Here is a 20311-nt window from a genome sequence, read left to right as displayed (position 1 = left end):
TATATATAGGCTAGATCCTGTCTTGTGTTCATGAACACAAAACATGAACTGTGTATGTTAAACAGATACAGGTATTGTTTGGATTTACAGAATGCTTCTGTTCCAAGAAAAACAGAAGAACATAATGCATGATGTTAAAGCAAAAAGTTCAGGTGGATAATACACTACATATTTCCCCCCTTCGAGGCTCGTAGAGTCTCAACACATAAAAGATAACGTACACTTTAATGATTATCATAATGAAACTAACAGATATTTAAATATATATATATATTGCTAACAACAAAACAATAATTAGCAATAAAACAATTTGTGGAGTGTGAGAGCGAAAACCTGCCAGGCAGACAATCTTCCTTAAAATTTCCATCAAACAATCAAGACAGGAAACTCAAATAACATACAGTAGGATCATCTCATCAGTCCTATTGTGAACCAGGCTGAGCTCAAGGCCTGTCACCTCTGAAATCAAGCCACCCCATAAAGGATAAGTGGCAAGATAATGGGATGGACAGATGGCTGATACGTTCAGAGTGACTCATCTTTAGCATAAAAGAAGAATTAATCACACTGTGCACACCAATTGTCCATTTTTCTCTCGTTGATGTTGGCAACAGGTTTAGGTGTTTGTGCAGCAACCAAAGTGCCATGCTTCATGATACAACAGGGCAGAGCTCAAGGCGCTGCTAATAAATGAATGATGAACAAAAGCAGATCATGATCACAGATTAGTCATTGATTTCTCCCTGGTGGAGACCAATAAACTAACCTAACCTAACCTAACCTAAATTGTTTTATTAGTGGTGCTGTAATACTACTGTAGGATATGTTTTGTTTTGTTACTGAGGCAACCACCACATTTCTATTTAAAATCTTGACTTTGCTAATGATAACATTTGAATCTCATTTTCCAAACAGTAGTCAGTTATTGCTGTAATTGACATTTGACTGAAAATGCTTTTTACTCCATTTTCAAAACCACAGGTTTCCCTCAGCAGCTACCACCAAAGAGTTGATTACAGCCATTCAACTTCATTAAAAGAAACCCACTCAGTAAATTCATTCCCTCCATCTCAATGTGCAGTGGCAATTTTAATAGATTGCCCCTCCCCTCATTCTTTGCCACGTTTAAAAGTGATTTTGTTGAAATGGGGAGCTTTCTGTTCAGCTCTGTGGCTCACAGTTCCAGAGGCGCTAACGAGGGAAGAGCTTGTCAGCTCTAATTGAATGACTCCTGATTAAACTGGTTTCACACTGACAGCCAGCATATCACATCTTGTCCAACTTCTAATCGCCTGTTTCCTTGATGCTCTGTTTCCTAGATACAGATGTCGACTTCGTCAGGTCAGAGGAGACCGAAAGCTCAGAAAAGCAAAATAAACTTTAAAAACCTAAAATACGCAAGAATGAATGTGATGGCGTGTTGAAATGAATTCCCAGCTGAATAACTTTTAGTGGTCAAGACAACTACTTACACCTGCACAGGTGTTTTTACTTAGGGCTAATCAAAGACGTTGAGGTTGGACAGAGCGACTACAAAACCAAAGGACAAGCAGGGAAATGTTCATCAAGCTCAGCTGTCACATTTACATGCAGTCCTGATACACACACAACACACTTTAACCTGGGGGCTCAGTCATTCAGCATTAATGCTATTCTACTTTACCTACCTCTGGTTTGAACTCAGGTGTAGGCTATTACAACTCCTGCTAATCACCTGCTGACAGGTCCGGCCTACGGTGGCCCTGATGGCTCAAGTCATTGCAACTTAAAGCAGAAGTAAGCGGCATGTTTGTGTTAATATAAGTCTTAAATAGTTATATCTTCCGACAGCAATCACTTCTATAGAGTGTTTGGTCTGAAACACGGGTCTGTAAGCCGAGGAGAAAACTTTCCTTGTATCCTACAACCTTTATCCAATGAGGAGAGAGAACGGCATAAAGGGGCGGTCCTCTCTGTGTGTGCAGCCAAAAGATGAGTGTGAATGTGGTGACGTAGGGACGAGGGCGGGGACTGCTAATTCCATCGGCTGACAAGAAGTTAGCCAAAACAACCGGATCGCTTACTTCTGCTTTAAGGAAACACACGCAGACGCGAACATACAATACGGTCTAGTGATGTAATCATTGCACATTCCCTCATTCATAATGCACATTGTAGGCTACATGTTTGTGTTATTTCTTTCTTGTATATAAATCTAATTTTTCAGCAATTAATATTCATTAATGATTTAGGATTTTTAAGATACCTGACTTGCAGTTCATGCCTTTGCTTCATCTTATCCAGATGAGTCCACTTGGAAATAAACCCGATTTGAGGTGGGAGAGGCATTTACATTATGGTTTTGATGACGGTTTTGGTTCTAAATATAAAAAACAATACATGTTACAGCTAAAACATTCATACAAGACCTCAGTAACGGCTCCAGCAGTCAGGGACCAGTCAACATTTCTTAATGCTCTGCCATCAAAGCAGTAGAGGAGAAGCTAATGTGTATGTAAGCTTCAGTAAAACAGTACAGTTATCGCAGACAATATACTCAGGGCTAGTCACACATCAGGTGATAAATTATTTTAGCCTTCCACACTTTGCTAAGGTTAAGATGTTAATCTCAGTTGTGTCCTTTTTATATTTCTGTTAGTGTGTGGATTAAAGAAGATATAAAGTAAATCATTGAGGTCATGATGAGGTGCTAATAGACTAACGGTTTCCAGCTGATTCTATCTTTTTTCTGATTCTAATGTTGGCCTGTTCTGGAAAGTATATTTCCCAAACGTAAGATTAACATCATTTTGTTTTTATTGACAATTAATATAATCTATATTGCTGTTTGTAATTTCCATTTGGAACATCATCCCTCATCCTTCGAGTGTTAATGATGAAGATAACAGATTTCATGCTGACGTAAATAATAACATGGAGATTAAAATGTTACATGATTTAGTGTGTAACAACATGGAACATGTCTGTTTAGTTAGATAAAGGTGCAGACATTAATAACATTGACAGAACAGCTTTTAAAGGCAAAATATAGTATAATGCTGGAATCCTGTTACAGGTGTTGTGTGATTTTATCTTCATTCTTCAGAGCTCATACATCATCTGACTGAATGCTGTAGCCTACTTGATTTTTCTATCAACTGTGACACTGTGGAGCAGATCAGCATGGCTGCTGTCGTTCCAGTCGTATTCACACTGAAAATCAGAGCCTGATTGTGTCTCGGTCCATTGTTGAAGTTTCTTGAGTGTAAACCTACTGTGGCTTTTTCTCCCGGCTCTCTACAGTGTAAAATTAGCCAGATAAAACACTAAGCAGCTTAGTAGCCTCAGAAGAAGACAGCCTGGTCTATGAAATTAATTTTGGAGTTGAAGAGCAGAAAATACTCTTAAAGCACTTCTTCAGGTTCTAGGGGAGGCAGAGTACAGTCCAGTTTGTTTACTATTTCCTGATTCATTCACACACACATACACACATACACACACACACACATGCTGAGCTAAGCAGTTTTTACACACATACACACTCCCTCTCTCTAATGTAATTGTGTATGTCGCCAACGTTAACAGAAAGGCAATGTGACCTGCCAGAATATGAGCCCAGCAGTAATGTCATTACCGGCATATGAAACATAATGATAGACAATGTGAGTGAGACAAAGTCAGAGTGGATTGGAGGGAAAGAGCAGGTGAGATGGAGTGACAAAAAGAAAGGGCAGCGGTAGCAGCACAAACAGGAGGGAAAGAACCAGCAGGTAAACAGTAATGTAATTGCCATTAGATCAATTTGATCGTGGTCAGAGATCCCTGCTTGTGATGATAAATATTGATTTGATAAAACCACTGAGGCAGAAATATGAGCTGACATGAATACAGGAAGAGTAGAGTGGTTACAGCTGTGCTGACTCACACTTTGTACTCACTTTGAAAATATGAACATGAAGCTGAGGCTGGTGGGGGCCGCTGAGCTTCTCATGGGAAACACACCAACCCCTGAAATGGCCCAGAAGTGAAACCAAATTTAGTTGTTTTTAACTAAAAGCTTCAAATATTAATATAGTTCGATTTATTTTTTCATGATGTGTGTAATGTGTAAGACATCACTTATGCAGAATTATCACTCAACTCTGTATGTTCTTCCTTGTGCTTTTGCAGCTTTTAGTCTGTCTTGTAGGCTACTTCTTTCCTAATAAAACACTAGCACAGATATTTTTTGAATATTTCAAATTATTTACATCCATATTTCCCTTTCTTGCTCTTGTGACCATGTGACCAAGTGACATTTATCAACCACATATTGGCAGAAAAGCATTAAAACTGAAGGCAGGATTGGGCACAGCAACTTGCCTCAGTGGTGATAAAAAAATAAAACTCTATACTGTAGAGTACCATTGTTTCTTGTGCTCAATGATCCATTTAAATATAGTCACCAGAGGATGATAAAGAAATGTAAAACTGCAACTCGAGACAAAGTTAAATATTGATATGTGGACAAGACAGACTGGAAGCTGGAGCGACATGAAAAGAGATGGTGAAAGAGGAGAGGGAGAGATGTCAGGCTCAATCCTGGTTTTTGGGAAGTTATTTGACTTTTCATTTGTAGCGTAGACTTCAATTCAAGCTGGCTTCTACACATCGTTCTGCATGATTGCTTGGAAATTGAAAACGCAGGGGAAAAAATTCAAAAGGCATGAGACTGAATTCATTCTTTATTTGAAAATGCAATTACAAGGCTTTTAACCGTTTGCATTGCCCAGACAGATTGACTCTGTGGAATCATGCACAAATTAGCAAATGTAGTTTGGTCCAAATTCTTCCAGAGCCAGAGAGCAGGCGAACGCATCCTCTGCTCCAGCGGAGAGAGAAACAGCGGAGGGAGGAAGGAGAGAAAACACCAAATAGACTGTGGAGGTCCCTGAGGAGCTCCCTCACTACTCTGCAGCTTTACACTTGTGCTGTGGGTGAGCACAAAAGGTATTACAACAGAGCAGTGGGGAGTGTGGACAGTTACTGCAGGACATACACAGGAAGACAGACACAAACACACTGGAGGGGAGTTGTGAAGTTATGAAAAACTACTTTTTCAGCATGCGTTGTACAAAAACATTTTATTTTTTTTATAAACCAATCAAGACTGACATAAATATAGTAACACGTCCTTGCCAAGCTCGGACTCCAATTATTTCTACAGCATTTATTTTTTATTTTCCCTTCAGAAAGCTGGAGCTCAAGCATAAGGGAGCTCTGATGCAACCAAACTCAAGGCTCAAGTTTATTTCTCCACTGTCAGTAGCTGAATTAACAGTACATAATACTGGTCATCTCTATTGTTTGACAATAATAAAGGAGAGAGGACAGCAGCAAACCAATGAACAGGGGTCGACCCTGGAAGAATAAAGTTCTCTGAATGATTATTTGTACCAGATGATGACGAGGAAGATTGTTCTTCAAGGTCCTGACATGATGGACGTCCAATGATTACATGAGCCAACTGGATCACATTAACATGACGCTGGTGCAGCGTGCGATGAAAGTTGTCAAACCAAATCCCTTTGATTCATAGCTGTACCTGGAAATCAAGCTGAAATTGTTTTCTTCTAAATTACCACAGCACAAAAATGTGCACACATTGGAACAGCAGTAAAATACTCAGTTTCATTTGCATTGAATTAGTATGGGTAGCTTTTACACACTTCATTTCAGGCCCACAAATTGATCTGTACTGACTGTTTACAAGGAGAGAGGCAAATAGCTGCAAGTTACATCAAGCACAAATAGAAATGTAATTTTGTTCAACACTACAGTGCAAAAGCGTGCAGGTCCTTCTCAGCTGTTGCACTTCAAAGTGGAGTCTACACCTGAAGCAGACTGAACGATCAATAGTACAGTGAGGAGCACTTGTTCCACGCAGGGAACCTGGTGTCACTATTAATCAAAAGAGCTAATTCCTCAGGTTTCTCAATATTCTTTCAAATGAAAAGACTTCCTATCAGATAACAGCTTGTAAAATGTGATGTAATAATTCTCACAGAGTGTAGTAAAGTGTAGCAGCAGTGAAGTCACAGCCAGGCCCGGCGCTGTCTGTCAAGAGAACGTACGTCCTACAGGTAAATGTTTGTTTTGTAAAGTCGGTTCAGTTGCTCACGCACCTGTGAGCTGTGAATTAGACAAGTTAAAGGAACAGTTCAACATTTCAGGAAATGCATGAGTTTTTTCCCTTATTGAGCTTAGAGTTATACTAGACAACCTGTGCACATGTGTATAGCCTACACTGAAGACTGAACGAGGGGGGAACTGCCAGCATGGTTTTGTCAAATGTTAAAAACTTCTTAATTCTACTATTAACATGTTTATCATTTACATGAAACTGAACATCGTTTTGATTTTACAGGGTGTTACATACAGCAGTTTTCTAGGAACTTAATGTTTCCCCTTTGTTTTGTCTTTGTGAAACTAAACTAACCAGCTGTTGGTTCCAACTTCATATCTAAACACATAAACATGGTTGATACTAATCTTCTTATCTCACTCTTGAATAGAGAGCGAATGAGTGTGTTTTCCAAAATGTCAAACTGTTCTATTAACTACTGTAGATAATCAGAAAACTGACTGATAAATTGGAGCCATTCAAAATTGGACTGACATTTCCTCCATGCAAGTCAGTGATTACAGCCCTGAATGGCAGGTGTAAAGAGGCCAGTCACTGAAAACACTGAAGTCCTGTTGAGCTGGATGAAGACGAACCATTTTTTAGTTTTTGCAAAAATGTGGACGTTTGTCTTCGTCAAAAATGAGAGGGTGAAATGTCTTCAAACTTATTCACTTTGCTCTGTCTGCCAATGAACAGCACTGAACATGGAACATTAGCCTGAAGAACTGCACTTGAAAGATTAATGGTGATACCAGAGATTACCGACTCAAGTATGCATTACAGTATATTAAAAGAAATATTTAAGGCATTCTCCCTTTTTTTCCTTCCATCTGTCTTCCCTTTTGTACTTGTCCCCATCCGTCCATCTGTTGTACTTTATTCTTGTCATCACGCCTTCCCTCTACTTGTTTTCATCCCTGCTGTGAGGTAGAGGAGCTGCAGCTTCATTCTCAACTGCAGACTCACAGTCTAAACAAGTCAGAAAAGTAGTAAACAAATTATTACGTTAGAAATTAATGACAGGATTAAAAAGAGTTGGTTTCTAAAATATAATATAAACTTACATGAGGCAGACCAACCATCTTCTTCATTAACCCACTGTGATCAGAGTCACTGTAGATGTTCCTGTCCTGACCGGGGTCGTCTGCCAACATGTACAACTCTCCAGCATGGACATCAGATACATTCACCTGTGTGTGGGGGGGTGGCAGATGGATGATGGGAAAAATATAATTTGTAAACGTCATGGACAACATCCCAACATGACAAGATGGATGGATCACACACACAGAACTCTCCAGTCAGAGCCCGATCCGATCACATAGAGGAAAGACAGTTTGACGCAGCAGCCAGGAGAGACGACCGTCATGCTGTTCCTACCTGAAATGTTTTAGGGTTGAATCCCAGCCAGAGGGTGTATCTGTAGTCCCAGGAGCGTAGAGAGTAGCCCATGATCTTTATGTCCTTCAGGTCCGGGAGGTCAGAGTTCTCCTAACAGAAGCACATTCAACTTTGAAAGCATCTTAAAACCGAGCAAAAATAAAACACCGTGGCAATAATCTCTCTGCAGCGTTGTCAGATCGGCAGCTGCCAACTCGTCCTGCTAGCCAGCTGACGAGCTAATGTCAGGCTGCCAGGCTGCTCCGTACAAAGATTAACCTGCAGCAGGTGCAGCACTCATCTGGATATTTTAATTCAAAGATGCTGAGCCTGAAGCTGGCAGCGGTCGTACAAACAGGAGCGCTTCAGAGAGCCACGGTCGTGTAAATAGTCATTCAACATGACTTAACTTTTCATGACCTTCATTCTAGTTTTGACATTTTCAATGTAATGTCATGATGCATTTACTCAAGTATCAGTGTGGCACATTTGTTTTAATAATAAGCCTGCTTCCTGATTGATATAAAACTATACTAACATTGATATTAAAAAATGTGCCTGGCTGATATGAGGCTTCCTGACTGATACAAAAGCTGTAGTGTTTTTACCCTTTAGCCAGCTCATGAAAGCTTTTTAATTGGCTTTTAAAACACTGTGTCTGGTACCTGCGGTGTATCAGCAGGTCGAGGGTACTGGCTGAAAGATATTGCCTCCTCGTCCACTCCTCTCTCTCTGTGTCGGAAAGTGTGGGCCAGGTTGTCTCCCTCTGTACACAGCTCCTCCTGAAAGCAAGAAAACACACCGAGGAGTCAAGGAAATAAATGTCAGAGCCAATTAGATCACCCTCATGTTGCCCATGTTTATGGAGGGTTCACTCCTTGTTGCCATGTTGTGCTGTACAAAGATGCCTGAAAGATCTCAGTTTGCTCCGGTGTTGCAATTTTCAGAAAACAAGACTGTAATCTGAAGTAAATTACATGGCTTTGATTCCAGCCTTTTTGTGCACATTTGTTTCACCAGTAACTCATTACCTACGCTGGCTAAACAAAAAAAAAAAAGGCCAAGTGTTCAGCCGTACCCTGCTCACACATTCACAATAACATTGCTGACACTCTGATGTTAGCAGACCATCACCTCCGCCACTAAACTTCTAGTTACACTGGACAAATAGCAACTTAATACTTCAATTAGTCCATTTGACGTGTCACATTTGTAGACATTTTTTAACAAGGAAAACCAATTAAATGGTGTGAAATCTTTTCTTAAATTAGCTGAAGCTATCCTATTAGTGTAAATTCTGGATTGTATTTAAACTGCCACTAATGGTGGGTTTTGTAGCCAGCACCAGTGACTTGATTACATTTAATATTTTACACTTTTTTGAAATTACAGTCACGTCCGACTCTGAAATATGAATCTCTGCTTCCTACTCAGGTGCTCAAACATGTAACTACAGTTCGAATAACACGACATGATCATGGCATTTGGGCTTAAACAGTTCAAAATCAAAATATATCAAAATCGCAATTTGGCAAAGAGCAATCAGAATATGAGCAACAACAGATTGCAGGAGCTGCACTTTAAGCATTGTGGTGCTACAGCATCCCCATCCTAAAAATCCTATTCTCCCTTTGTAAAGATCATAACGTAACAACATCAAATAAATCAGCATCTTTACATTATTATCAGTAAAAATGTGATGCCAAAATGCATACCATTCCTACCTATCACAATGATAACATGAGGCTGGATGATACAGTAGATTATAACCACAGTTAAATTAATAAAATGATTCATTCCAATGGTTAAGACATTTCAATAAAACCTAAAAATCTCAATAGATCAAAGTCTTTAAATTCATCATTCAGTTTCATGACAGTTTGTTAAGCTGTTTCACCAAACTGATGAAAGAGCCAACTGACATCGTCCTCCCTGCAGCCATTAATAAATCTAACTCGGCGAACAACTGCCACAGTTTGAGAAAAAAAAAAAAATTAAGCAGTGAGTGATCACATTTTCCTCCTCTCCAAAATCTACTATGATTCAACAAATGTGTTAAATTTTCAAATGCCGATACCTGGAAAGAAACATCAGCACAAGGTTCAGGTGCTCTGAGGCCGGCCATGTAGGAGACGGTAGGAAAAACATCCACCAGCTCCACCACGTTTTTTCTAACTTTGGCATCTGAGAGGAAGGAAGGAGGATCAGCCAGTTAGAGAAAATTACTTAACCACCGAGAGCAAAATAGTCAAGATATCCACCAAATTTTACTAGACACCCCGCACTGAAGTTTCATCATCGTTGCACCATTTGCATTTGAACTGAAAAACTGTCTGGAGGCAAAATATCAAAGTGTATCCTTGTCTAAATACTTCTGAATTTCTCTATGTATATCAAAGACTTCATTAAAGTCAAGCTGGCATATTAATATACATTTTTACGAGTTTATGTGAGCAATTAAAAGCAAAAAAATTTAAATCAAAATTGGGTTCCCTTTGACTTCATATTGACGGTGCTTTTAAAAAGGAGAAATGTGCATGTTTGGGGTTTTCAGCAGTAATTTGTTGTCAGTGGAGAGTCTTACTCCTGAAGCTGTAGTCTGGCTGGGTTAAGACATCAATAAAGGGGAAAGTAGACTCTCCCAGCCGGCCGTGGAGTGTGGTGATGCCAGGAATGTAAAAGATCAGAGGGACACGAGTTGCCACATCAAAATTTGAGTATTTAGCCCATTCGCCGTGTTCTCCCAACGACCAACCTGCAACGAGAGGGAGAGATGAAAGACGATGTTTCAAAAAGACTGCGGCAGAGGGAAAAAAATAAAAAATAAAGAGAACAGAGTCTGTGAATCTATATCACAACATTTTAGATCGAGAGCTTTGAGGTAATCCATTTTACTGATGTTTTTCCCTCAGTCATCTTATATTTGAAAATTACGGTATTTGATTGAGCTTTGCTGGGTATGTACCAAACAGTAATGAAGATGATTCACTCCAATGTTCTCCACTGAAGGAGACATTAAAAGAAATTGAGTTTCCAAGTCACAAAGTTAGGGAGAAAAAAAAAAAAAAACAGGAGGCGATGCAGAAAAAGAGGTTGATTTTTACAGAAAAATAGTGGAGGGAGGTGGAGACAAACTGCGCCGTTACAACACTGCCATCTGGTGGTCAAAGACAAGCACAGCAAAAAGTTACTTCTACAACCTCCACAAACAAACATTTAGGGTGTTAGTGTTACCTAAAACTGTGCACACGAGCAGTAACATCTTCAAGTATGGCCCCCTCCTCACCGTGATCTGAGGTGAACACCACCATAGTGTTGTTGGACAGGCCGAGCTTGTCGAGAGCGGTGAGCAGCCGTCCAACCTGAGCGTCCATGTACGACACCGCAGCAAAGTAGTGCTGACGGATGCGCAGCTGGAAGACGACGGTAAACATAACTTTTATTCTTCCTTTTGTTTCATGAAACAATGTTACAAACTGCTCAAACGTGTTGAGTAGAGCTGGTTCATACCTGGAAGTCTTTAGGAATTGGTCCATAAGGAAAACTGATGTTTAATCTTTGGACGTCGTCTCTCTTTCTCACATCTGTCCAGGGGTTGTAGGCCACGGGAGGGAGAGCTGCTGGGACATCAGGGTCAGGGGCCAAGGTCATCTGCTCTATGGGATACAGGCTCAGGTACTCCTGCAAAGGTAAACACACATACATGCATCTACAATATAAATAACAATTTAGGAATCTGGGTGTAGTGTTTGATGCCAGTCTGAGCTTCAACACCCAGATCAAGCATGAGGTTCAATCCTGCTTGTTTGTTGTTGTTTTATTAATCAGCTCTGGGTCATTTCCAAAATCAGAATCAGTTTTTATCCATCTCTGACCTACATTAAGTTAGACATGCTTTTATCTATTCTGGTATCATCCAGGCCTCCATCCATCCACCATCGTCAACTCGTGCAAAATGCTGCTGCACTTCTGATTACAGGAATAAGCAGGTTCAGTCACATGACTCTGGTGCTCGCCTTCCTTCACTGACGATCACATTTTACATGGATTAAAAATTTATATCCATGACTTTTACCACCTTAAAAAGCTCTGCCCCAAATTACATGTGACTCGGTCGGTAACACATTATGAGACCTGAGATCTGTCGATGGAGGCCTGTTGCTCACCCCGAGGTCTCAGGCTCGAGTCGTTACCAAGGGTGACCAGGTGGAGCTCAAATCAATCAAATTATGGTTATAACAGCTTAATTGTTTCGACATATATAATTGCTTTTACTAGTTGTTGATTTGAGATGTTTTACTTGAATTTCATTTGTTTTGTAAAGTACATTTTAAATCTGTTGAGAAGTGCTATATGAATGAAGCTAATTATATTATAACAGATTGATCTGCTTTATGATGAAAGAAGAATATTGCCCAGCCTTTGAAGCCCCATATATTGTTAATTGTTATTTTCCCCATTTTCCAGAAAATGCCTTAAAAAAGAAAAAAAAAGGTACAATCCTGACAGACAGAGAAAATGAGAGCAAACGATTAAATATTCAGACTTTTAAGTAGAAAGTGTCTGGCCCTCTGATGCTTTTAGTTTGACTTTGATCATTGAGAGACTGCATCTCTTCTAGCGCTGCTCTGTTCTCTGGGTGCGTCCAGAAAGATGATGTGGGATGGATCACATGTAGCAACATCACATGTCGACAGAGGAGCTGCCTCGACCTTTTCCCTCTTCTCAGCTCTCAGCATACACTGCTGTACGTGGGAAACCCCTCTGGCACACTGACATTCGTCTGTGTGCCGTCACTCTCTGCTCTCATTCAACTTCCACTTCATCATGCTTTCTCCCTCCTTCATGCTGAATTGCGCCTCCGATGTATCTAGATCAGTTCTCGTTTCCTTCACCTCAGAGACAGTATACTCATCCCACTTCTGGATTTCAGAGGTTCCTTTCTGTCAGGTAAAGGTTTCGTCACAGGACTATGAAAACCATCTGTAAATATCAATACTTGTTTTCAACTTTAATTTAACCATTAGTGTTGCATCCCAAACAGTGTAAGAAAATATCTACTAAATTTTATCACTCAAAATTGCTTTGAAGCATTTTATCGATGTTTTATCAATAGTTTACATTGTGACAGTGGTTTTGAGTTGTATAATAAATAATAATTCCTGTTCAGATTGCAGGAAAAACAGTGCTGTTGGATGTTGCACACAGCCCCAATCCCAGCAGTGGACATGGCCTACAGTTGATGACATTGAACCACGTACCTGTGGGATCCTGAAGGGGATGTGCGGTTTGTGAAAGCCCACAGCCAAGAAGAAAGGAACATCATCATCAGTGCGACTCTTCAGTAACCTCACCGCCTCGTCTGCGCTCTCCAGGTCGGGGAGCGTTCCCCCAGGCTGCTCCGTCACATTCACTGCACACAGCAGGTTGGTGTGGAGTTCACCGTCCTCTCCTTTACACATCTGGAAACAGAGGTTTCATGTACATTATGGAAAGTCAAAGGCAGTTTCTCCTGAGATTTCCAGTTCAAGGTTATTGGCTGTTGTGAACAATGAGCTGAGCTCCATGAAGCCATGAGTGTGGCAGATCTGTTCATCACTGCAAGTGTCACAACATGAGGGAATCAAACTGTCTAGCGCTACATATTTTAGTACAGCGGTTAAGCCCTCAAATCTAGGGGAATTGTGCACTTTTTGAAAGAAACATGAAACTTCTACCATAGTTAGTTTATACCATGAGGTTTATTTTAAGATCGGGAGGGAAGTCAGATTTGACCTCTGAGGCCCGGGAGAGGTCAAATCCAAGATGGCCGCCAATAATATTCAAAAATGCCTATCGCTGGAACCAAACACAGTAGAAAAACACTTAAGGTGTCATTTCCCACTACCTTTTGGGTGCCCATTCTGTTGGTGATACCTTTGAGACCAATAGAATTCAAGAAAATGCATTTAGATCAATGTGGAGGTCAAATAATGCAGACATAGGGAGGTGAACGGTGCAAAAAGGTAGTTTATTTCCAAAATAATAGCCTAACAGTGATGATGATGTTAATAATGATGATAATAGTGCCAATAATAATAATCATTATCATAATAAGCTCTTTTTTTTAACTGATTTATTATTAACTCATTGGCTGCCAGCCATTTTCAGAGCAGAGAGCTGCATACTGCCAGCCGTTTTAGAGCATTTTTTACAGATCTTTCAAGACCCACAGAATATTGTGTTCATGTAAACATGTAAACACCAAAACTACCAAGAGAAAGAATAGACTCTCTTCTTTCATTAGGAAAAAAAGTTTGTTTCTACCTTTTTCCATTCTTTAGTAAACGGCAGTAGAACATTGGCTGGTTTCGCCAAAAACACCTGTTTTTGACCAAAACACCTGTTTTTGACCAGAACACTGAGAAAACAAGCTTTTTGTGGAAAGAAACATGTCAAGCGGAACAGTGACTTTGAAGTTAATATACAACAGACATGTCTATAGACATCAATGGCAGCCAATGAGTTAAAGAGACACTGTCTCTCGGCTCTGTTCGTGGCACTAGTACACCACAGCCGCTTGTTACTCTCTCCCTGGCTCTCAGGCTCCGGTCCACTTGGTGCTCCTCCTCCTCTATCCTTGCCTGACTGAGGGCTGCCACCGTGCCCCTGGTCCACCGGTGAGGGATGAGGGGGACTGCCAACTGGGGGCCCACGCCCTCAGACCGACAAAAGCTTGGATCATGGGCTGACTTTCAAGAGATCGCAGCGAGGGAGCTGCTCTGCTACGTACAAAACCCTGACCCAGAATCAGGTCGTCTGCAAGTGATTTAGCACCAGGTTCTCAACAAACATGCAGTGCGAGATTGGAGAGGACCGGCGGACCACCATCCGGCCACGCGCCAACCCTGTCACCAACGGCTCTACTCGCTGTAATCAAAAGCCGGTTGTCAGGGGGTTTCGCTAGATAGTAGGTAGGGACAGTGGGAATCTCGTTCATCCATTCATGTGTGTCACTAATTAGATGACGAGGCATTTGGCTACTGGGTCATACGGTTTTCCGTGTTTACCTGCACGTCAGGCGCCATCATGAGTACTACGACATGATACAGCCCATACGGACTCATTTCTGCATCAGCAGCTGGTCCGCCACCTTCTATAATCATTACGAGCCCAAACTGCCCCCAGCTGACCGCCAGCCGGTGGGATGCAGCCAGGCGGGGTTCCCGTTATAGAGGGCCAGCCAGCGTCGTGTAGAGGTCCTCTCAGGGCACCAGCCACCCTTGCGGCCGTCCCTCATCCCTTTGAGGACCAGCTCGGCTCCTGGAGAGGGCCGTAGTCCTCAATCCTGGAACGGCCATACCTAAAACGTGACGTCAGCCGACTGCCTTCCACTGATTGGGCAGAGCGTTGTCACTGGAAGAGTCGTGAGCGCGATGTCCGACATGAGAATTCATCTGTACCGAGACCGTTGTTATTCCTTCACCCGAGTTAAATGATGCTGTGTGGAAAACCACGCTGTGGTCCGTAATCGAGGAACAGACAAGTGAGTTTGGAGCTGACGAGAAGATCGAAAATAGAGAGAGAAACAGTGTGGCCTTGCGATCCCCCACCCCTGCTGAGGAGGAACTAGAGAACTCAGCTGTAATGGAAAAGCACCTTTACTGAGCCGTGCCGTGACTGTGTAGTGGAAAAGTGCCAATAGTTACTCCTGCCGTTTATCTGCACTTCATTAAATTTCTTCACTTTGACATTCAAAGTAGAGTTCTCAACGGGCCTGAAAATTACAACCCGACCTGACTCGGCCCGTGGGTTTTAAGCCCGGACCCGACAGAGCTCGATACACCAGCATTAGTTGTCTGGCCAAACCCAGCCCAGCCCAACAAAAAAAAAGAAAACTAAACTAAAAAAGTGACATGCTTTCTTTGCAGCGAGAGCAGATGGTGACGCAGCAGCACCTTATCAGCGGGTGAAACTGATTCAATTTCGGCCACAAAAACATTGTGGTTTTTTGGAGATACACACAGCATCTCGTGCCAAACCAACCCGACCCATCGGCCTTACTCGGGTTTGGGTTGAAATTGAGAACTCTAATTCAGAGTACTGGGCGAAAGCACATTGTGTCAACTCCCCTCCATGGGCCTTCGCAATGCTTCCACATAGCGTCAGACACCACCCCTCTCTCCGCGGAAAGAGGAGGGCGACAGTATTATTAAATTGCAGATTTGCACCTTTACATAAATGCATTTTCTTGAATGTGTTTTGGTCAAAAACAGGTGTTTTTGGCGAAACCAGCCAATGTTCTACTGCCGTTTACTAAAGAATGGAAAAAGGTAGAAACAAACTTTTTTTTCCTAATGAAAGAATAGAGTCTACTCTTACTCTTGGTAGTTTTGGTGTTTACATGTTTACATGAACACAATATTCTGTGGGTCTTGAAAGGGTCTGTAAAAAATGCTCTAAAACGGCTGGCAGTATGCAGCTCTCTGCTCTGAAAATGGCTGGCAGCCAATGAGTTAATAATAAATCAGTAAAAAAAAAAGAACTTATTATGATAATGATTATTATTATTGGCACTATTATCATCATTATTAACATCATCATCACTGTTAGGCTATTATTTTGGAAATAAACTACCTTTTTGCACTGTTCACCTCCCTATGTCTGCATAATTTGACCTACACATTGATCTAAATGCATTTTTTTGAATTCTATTGGTCTCAAAGGTATCACCAACAGAATGGGCACCCAAAAATTAGTGGGAAACGACACCTTAAGTGTTTTTCTACTGTGTTTGGTTCCAGCGATAGGCATTTTTGAATATTATTGGCGGCCATCTTGGATTTGACCTCTCCCGGGCCTCAGAGGTCAAATCTGACTTCCCTCCCGATCTTAAAATAAACCTCATGGCATAAACTAACTATGGTAGAAGTTTCATGTTTCTTTCAAAAAGTGCACAATTTTCATGCTTAGCCGCTGTACTATTTATGCTGTATCGCTTGTTAGGATTTTTAAATCAATAAAATCGTACACACAGTGAAATTTAGTTGTTCTATTATCTGTTATTGTTGTAACAGTTTCATGGTTCATCAAAATTCTATGGCATCTATTTGCAAAAGATAGTAATTCACCCAAACGTTTCATTTCAAAACCATTTGTGTTAGTTGGGCAGTGCCGCCAAAACAAAATGTTTGGTTTTTTTGTTATTGTTTGAGTCAAGCTGGTCAAAATGCAACAACACTTTTTCATCATGAGAGCCAAAATACATTATAATTATTTATGACTGACACAAAATGATATCCTAGTGATAAAGGAAAATGAAAAACAAAAAAATTCCCCAAAACAAAGTCAACTGCAGCAAAAAACAAAAAACCTTTGTTCCTCTTCACAGTCAGCTACATAACACTATCTATCGACTACATGACTGGTTGAATGATTGATCGATCGGTCCATTACTGTCACAAACACTCAATGTCAGACATTTATAGCATTCACATGTATGTGTGACAGATTTTGATAAATGAAGCATCACATGATCATTTTCCATGTGCTGCCAAAATGACGAAAGTTTGATGATTTCACTGAGAATCAAAAAATCAATTTGGATCAGTGAGACAAAGTGATTTTCTTGCAGATTTACAGAGAATTGTTCTTTAATGTTTTGAACACATGAAACTGTGCAATTTGTTTTAATGAATGAGAAAATCTGATGAGAACAACAAACCAAGTGTTCAGAGAGTTGATCTTAATGTTTTGAAAGTTGCTTTTCTCAACTGAGAATAATTGAGCCAAACCAAATGAGAAAAACTGTAACGACGAAAACAATAAAATATGATTCATTGATTTTATTGAGAATTAGATTTTGACAGAATAGACCATAAATGCTGTCCATTCACCGTGTACTGTACATCTCTCTGCACTGAACTGGGGTGATGTTGAAATCATGTTTAAGAGACATTATTTCATTTTCATACCTTTTGTTTCTCAAATCTCAATGAAGCTGGGTGGTAGGCAGGGATGGACCAGCTGTATGGATAGTCATCTGTGTGGTTAGAGGCGATGCCTGAAGGAAAATACAACACCCAATCATCATTACTACTATAGAATTGATAGGTCCTTTTCATTAAATAATAAACTCAGAAATCATTAACAAGCTGGAAAAAAATGTGGCTCTTACTGTGGATTTAATGATGCATATTCAGCAGTGGTAAAATTTATGTTGTACCCTGGTTCTGTAAATTGTGCTTTAACGTCGACTGACAGCTTTAATAAAAATTGATATTATTAATCTTACCTGGATGAAATACCTTGCCCACAGACATGGTGAAGTATCCTCTAGATTTAAAGTGCTGAGGCAGAGTGGTGTAGTTTCCAGAGTGGACTCTCCAGTAGGACTTGAAGTCATAGAGCCTGGTTGTATCTGGTCTGCGACTCGTCAACATGGATGTACGACTGGGAGCGCACACGGCTTGCTGCGAGACAAGATCACACATACCAGGATTTCACTGAGGCTGCATAATCCAGTTACACACACACACACACACACACACACACACACACACACACACACACACACACACACACACACACACACACACACACACACACACACACACACACACACACACACACACACACACACACACACACCACACACACACACACACACACACACACACACACACACACACACACACACACACAGGTTTTTGCCCTTCAGGAGGTCCACCAACTTTTTGCTCCTTTATGGGGTCCACCCTTTCCAGTGGTTCTACAATGCTGTAAAAAATCAGGTAAGCTAAAAAAAAATTCTCAATCACAATAATCACTTCAATTTAACAAAATTCTAAAGTTTTGTCAAAAAAGTTTTTTGGTCACTTGTGGGGTCCGTTTCTAACTTCCGTCTACTTGTGAGGTCCAGCGTTACACACACACACTTCTCTTGTTTTTGTATCTTTGCAGGGTATTAGGTTACTATCTGGGGCCCATTGACCACTTGCTAACCACTGTTAAATGTTTCCTGCACCAACAATAAATATCATTAAAAACATATGAAAATGTAAACATGTAAACATATGAGAAGGCTAGACACAAATAGGACACACGCTGGACTTTGGTTGAGTTCACTACTTCCTTCATTCCATCACTTTATCCTTTACACCTGCAAATCCACATGCCTTGTTAGCTCATTAACTAGTCTATCTGCTATCATCTTGACAAAAGATCATCAATAGGAAGACAGGGTAGTAGCATGATAATCAAATAATGATCCTCAGAACCAGCAATTGACCATTTAAAATGAATGAACCCAAGATCTAATTTTGAGTCAACACTGTTTTTTTTTCTTCTTTTTATTCCACCCTGGAGTTAACTGTAAGCACTCTTCACGTTGCATAAAGTTAGCTGAATAGTGTTACCGGCGCCAGAGCTAGGGGTCTCTGGTCCGGCAGCATGAGCCACTCAGGCGGCGGGCACTGAGCGGCTGAGCTACGGTGTGGCTAACAACTGTGGATCCAAACACAAACATGACTGTTGTTAGCTCATGCTACTGCTGCTCAGCAGGTTTATTCTCTGCACATGCTCGTAATATTCACATTTCAGAATACAGAACACAGTAAATACCGTACCAGTTACTTCCAGAAAAGTCTTGATAAACAACAACTCTCAGTAATGTTTATGGTAGGAACTGTTCACACACACACGTACACATTCACTCTGGCTCAACCGACATAGCTAGGACGGGAACGCATAAACCTCGACGATAAAGTACATATTTCAACATTCTACCATGCTTAGCTTCACTTTGTATCTTCACTGTATGTTGTTACATAGTTTAACCGAACAAAAATGTACAAAATAATACATTTTACATACCTGTGGATCCAAACACAAACACGACTGTTGTTAGCTCATGCTACTGCTGCTCAGCAGGTTTATTCTCTGCACACGCGCAGAGCAGAGCAGAAACTACTTGCCTGGACCCACTGGTGTTAAAAGTTCACGTTGAAATGAAAGAGAGGGGGTGTCTGTTAACATCACTATATGTGGCTATTCCAGACCCACTACACTAGCATAATTGTCTATGTCTTATTTTGGCGAAATTGTGAAATCAAATCAGTGCTGATTCACCGTGCATTACAATGCAAATAAACAAACAACAAGAAGATATCCTGAAGGCCCATGTATTTATTTATCAAAACATGTCAGTGAACAGACTACATATTACACGTTGATAATGCGAGTACATGACACACAGTGTACTACATTAAAGATTTACTTATAGATTTACTTATAGATTCACTTATAGAAGTGTGTTATTTGGAAACTATAGTTTTAACATAAGTTTATAAACTTATGTTAAAACCCATTCACTTGAATCACAATTTTGAATCTAATTGAATAATCCTGACTGTACTAGCAATTTGGATCTTTGTCATGTAGCTACAGTATCTAGCTGGCTTCATGTTAACCATGGCAGCTCTGTGCAATGGCTAAAGTTGCCAGTCTGTCGGTACAGTCAGTATACCATTGGGTATACCCAATCATTTTACAGCTGCTATTTTAAAGGGATAGTTCACCCAAAATTCAAATTGCACTCATTATCTGCTCACCCTCATGTCAACTAAGGGCTGGCAGAAATTTCAGAGTTATCTGTGGCTTCTCTGAGTTAAAGGTGGTCTCAGTGCAGCAGTGTATGTCCATATAACAATTGCAAATGGATCCCACTTTTTTCATAACAAAAAGACACACGAAAAAACATCCAAATACCTCCATACAGCTCATATGTAATGTCCGTCTTGTATTGAA

General features: G+C 40.6%; 1 protein-coding gene across 1 annotated transcript in view; it reads right to left on the bottom strand.

The window, feature by feature from the left end:
• Positions 1-4685: 4685 nt before the first annotated feature.
• The window catches only part of ids (iduronate 2-sulfatase), a 28959-nt gene continuing 13333 nt past the window's right edge, over positions 4686-20311 (bottom strand). The window contains exons 3-13 of the mRNA XM_085788509.1: positions 17799-17976; positions 17479-17567; positions 12787-12987; positions 11036-11206; positions 10812-10938; positions 10110-10280; positions 9603-9709; positions 8191-8307; positions 7526-7636; positions 7210-7335; positions 4686-7114 (exon numbers count right to left, since the gene is read on the bottom strand). Of these exons, the coding sequence (XP_085644635.1) occupies positions 7034-7114; positions 7210-7335; positions 7526-7636; positions 8191-8307; positions 9603-9709; positions 10110-10280; positions 10812-10938; positions 11036-11206; positions 12787-12987; positions 17479-17567; positions 17799-17976 (1479 nt within the window). The 3' untranslated portion in view covers positions 4686-7033. The remainder of the gene's footprint in view (positions 7115-7209; positions 7336-7525; positions 7637-8190; positions 8308-9602; positions 9710-10109; positions 10281-10811; positions 10939-11035; positions 11207-12786; positions 12988-17478; positions 17568-17798; positions 17977-20311) is intronic.

This window comes from Trachurus japonicus, chromosome 10 (genome assembly GCF_045865225.1).
Source record: "Trachurus japonicus isolate A0001 chromosome 10, Traja_1.0".
Lineage (NCBI taxonomy): Eukaryota > Metazoa > Chordata > Actinopteri > Carangiformes > Carangidae > Trachurus > Trachurus japonicus.
The sequence above is the reverse complement of the archived record's forward strand: the minus strand, read 5'-3'. Positions and strand labels throughout refer to the sequence as shown.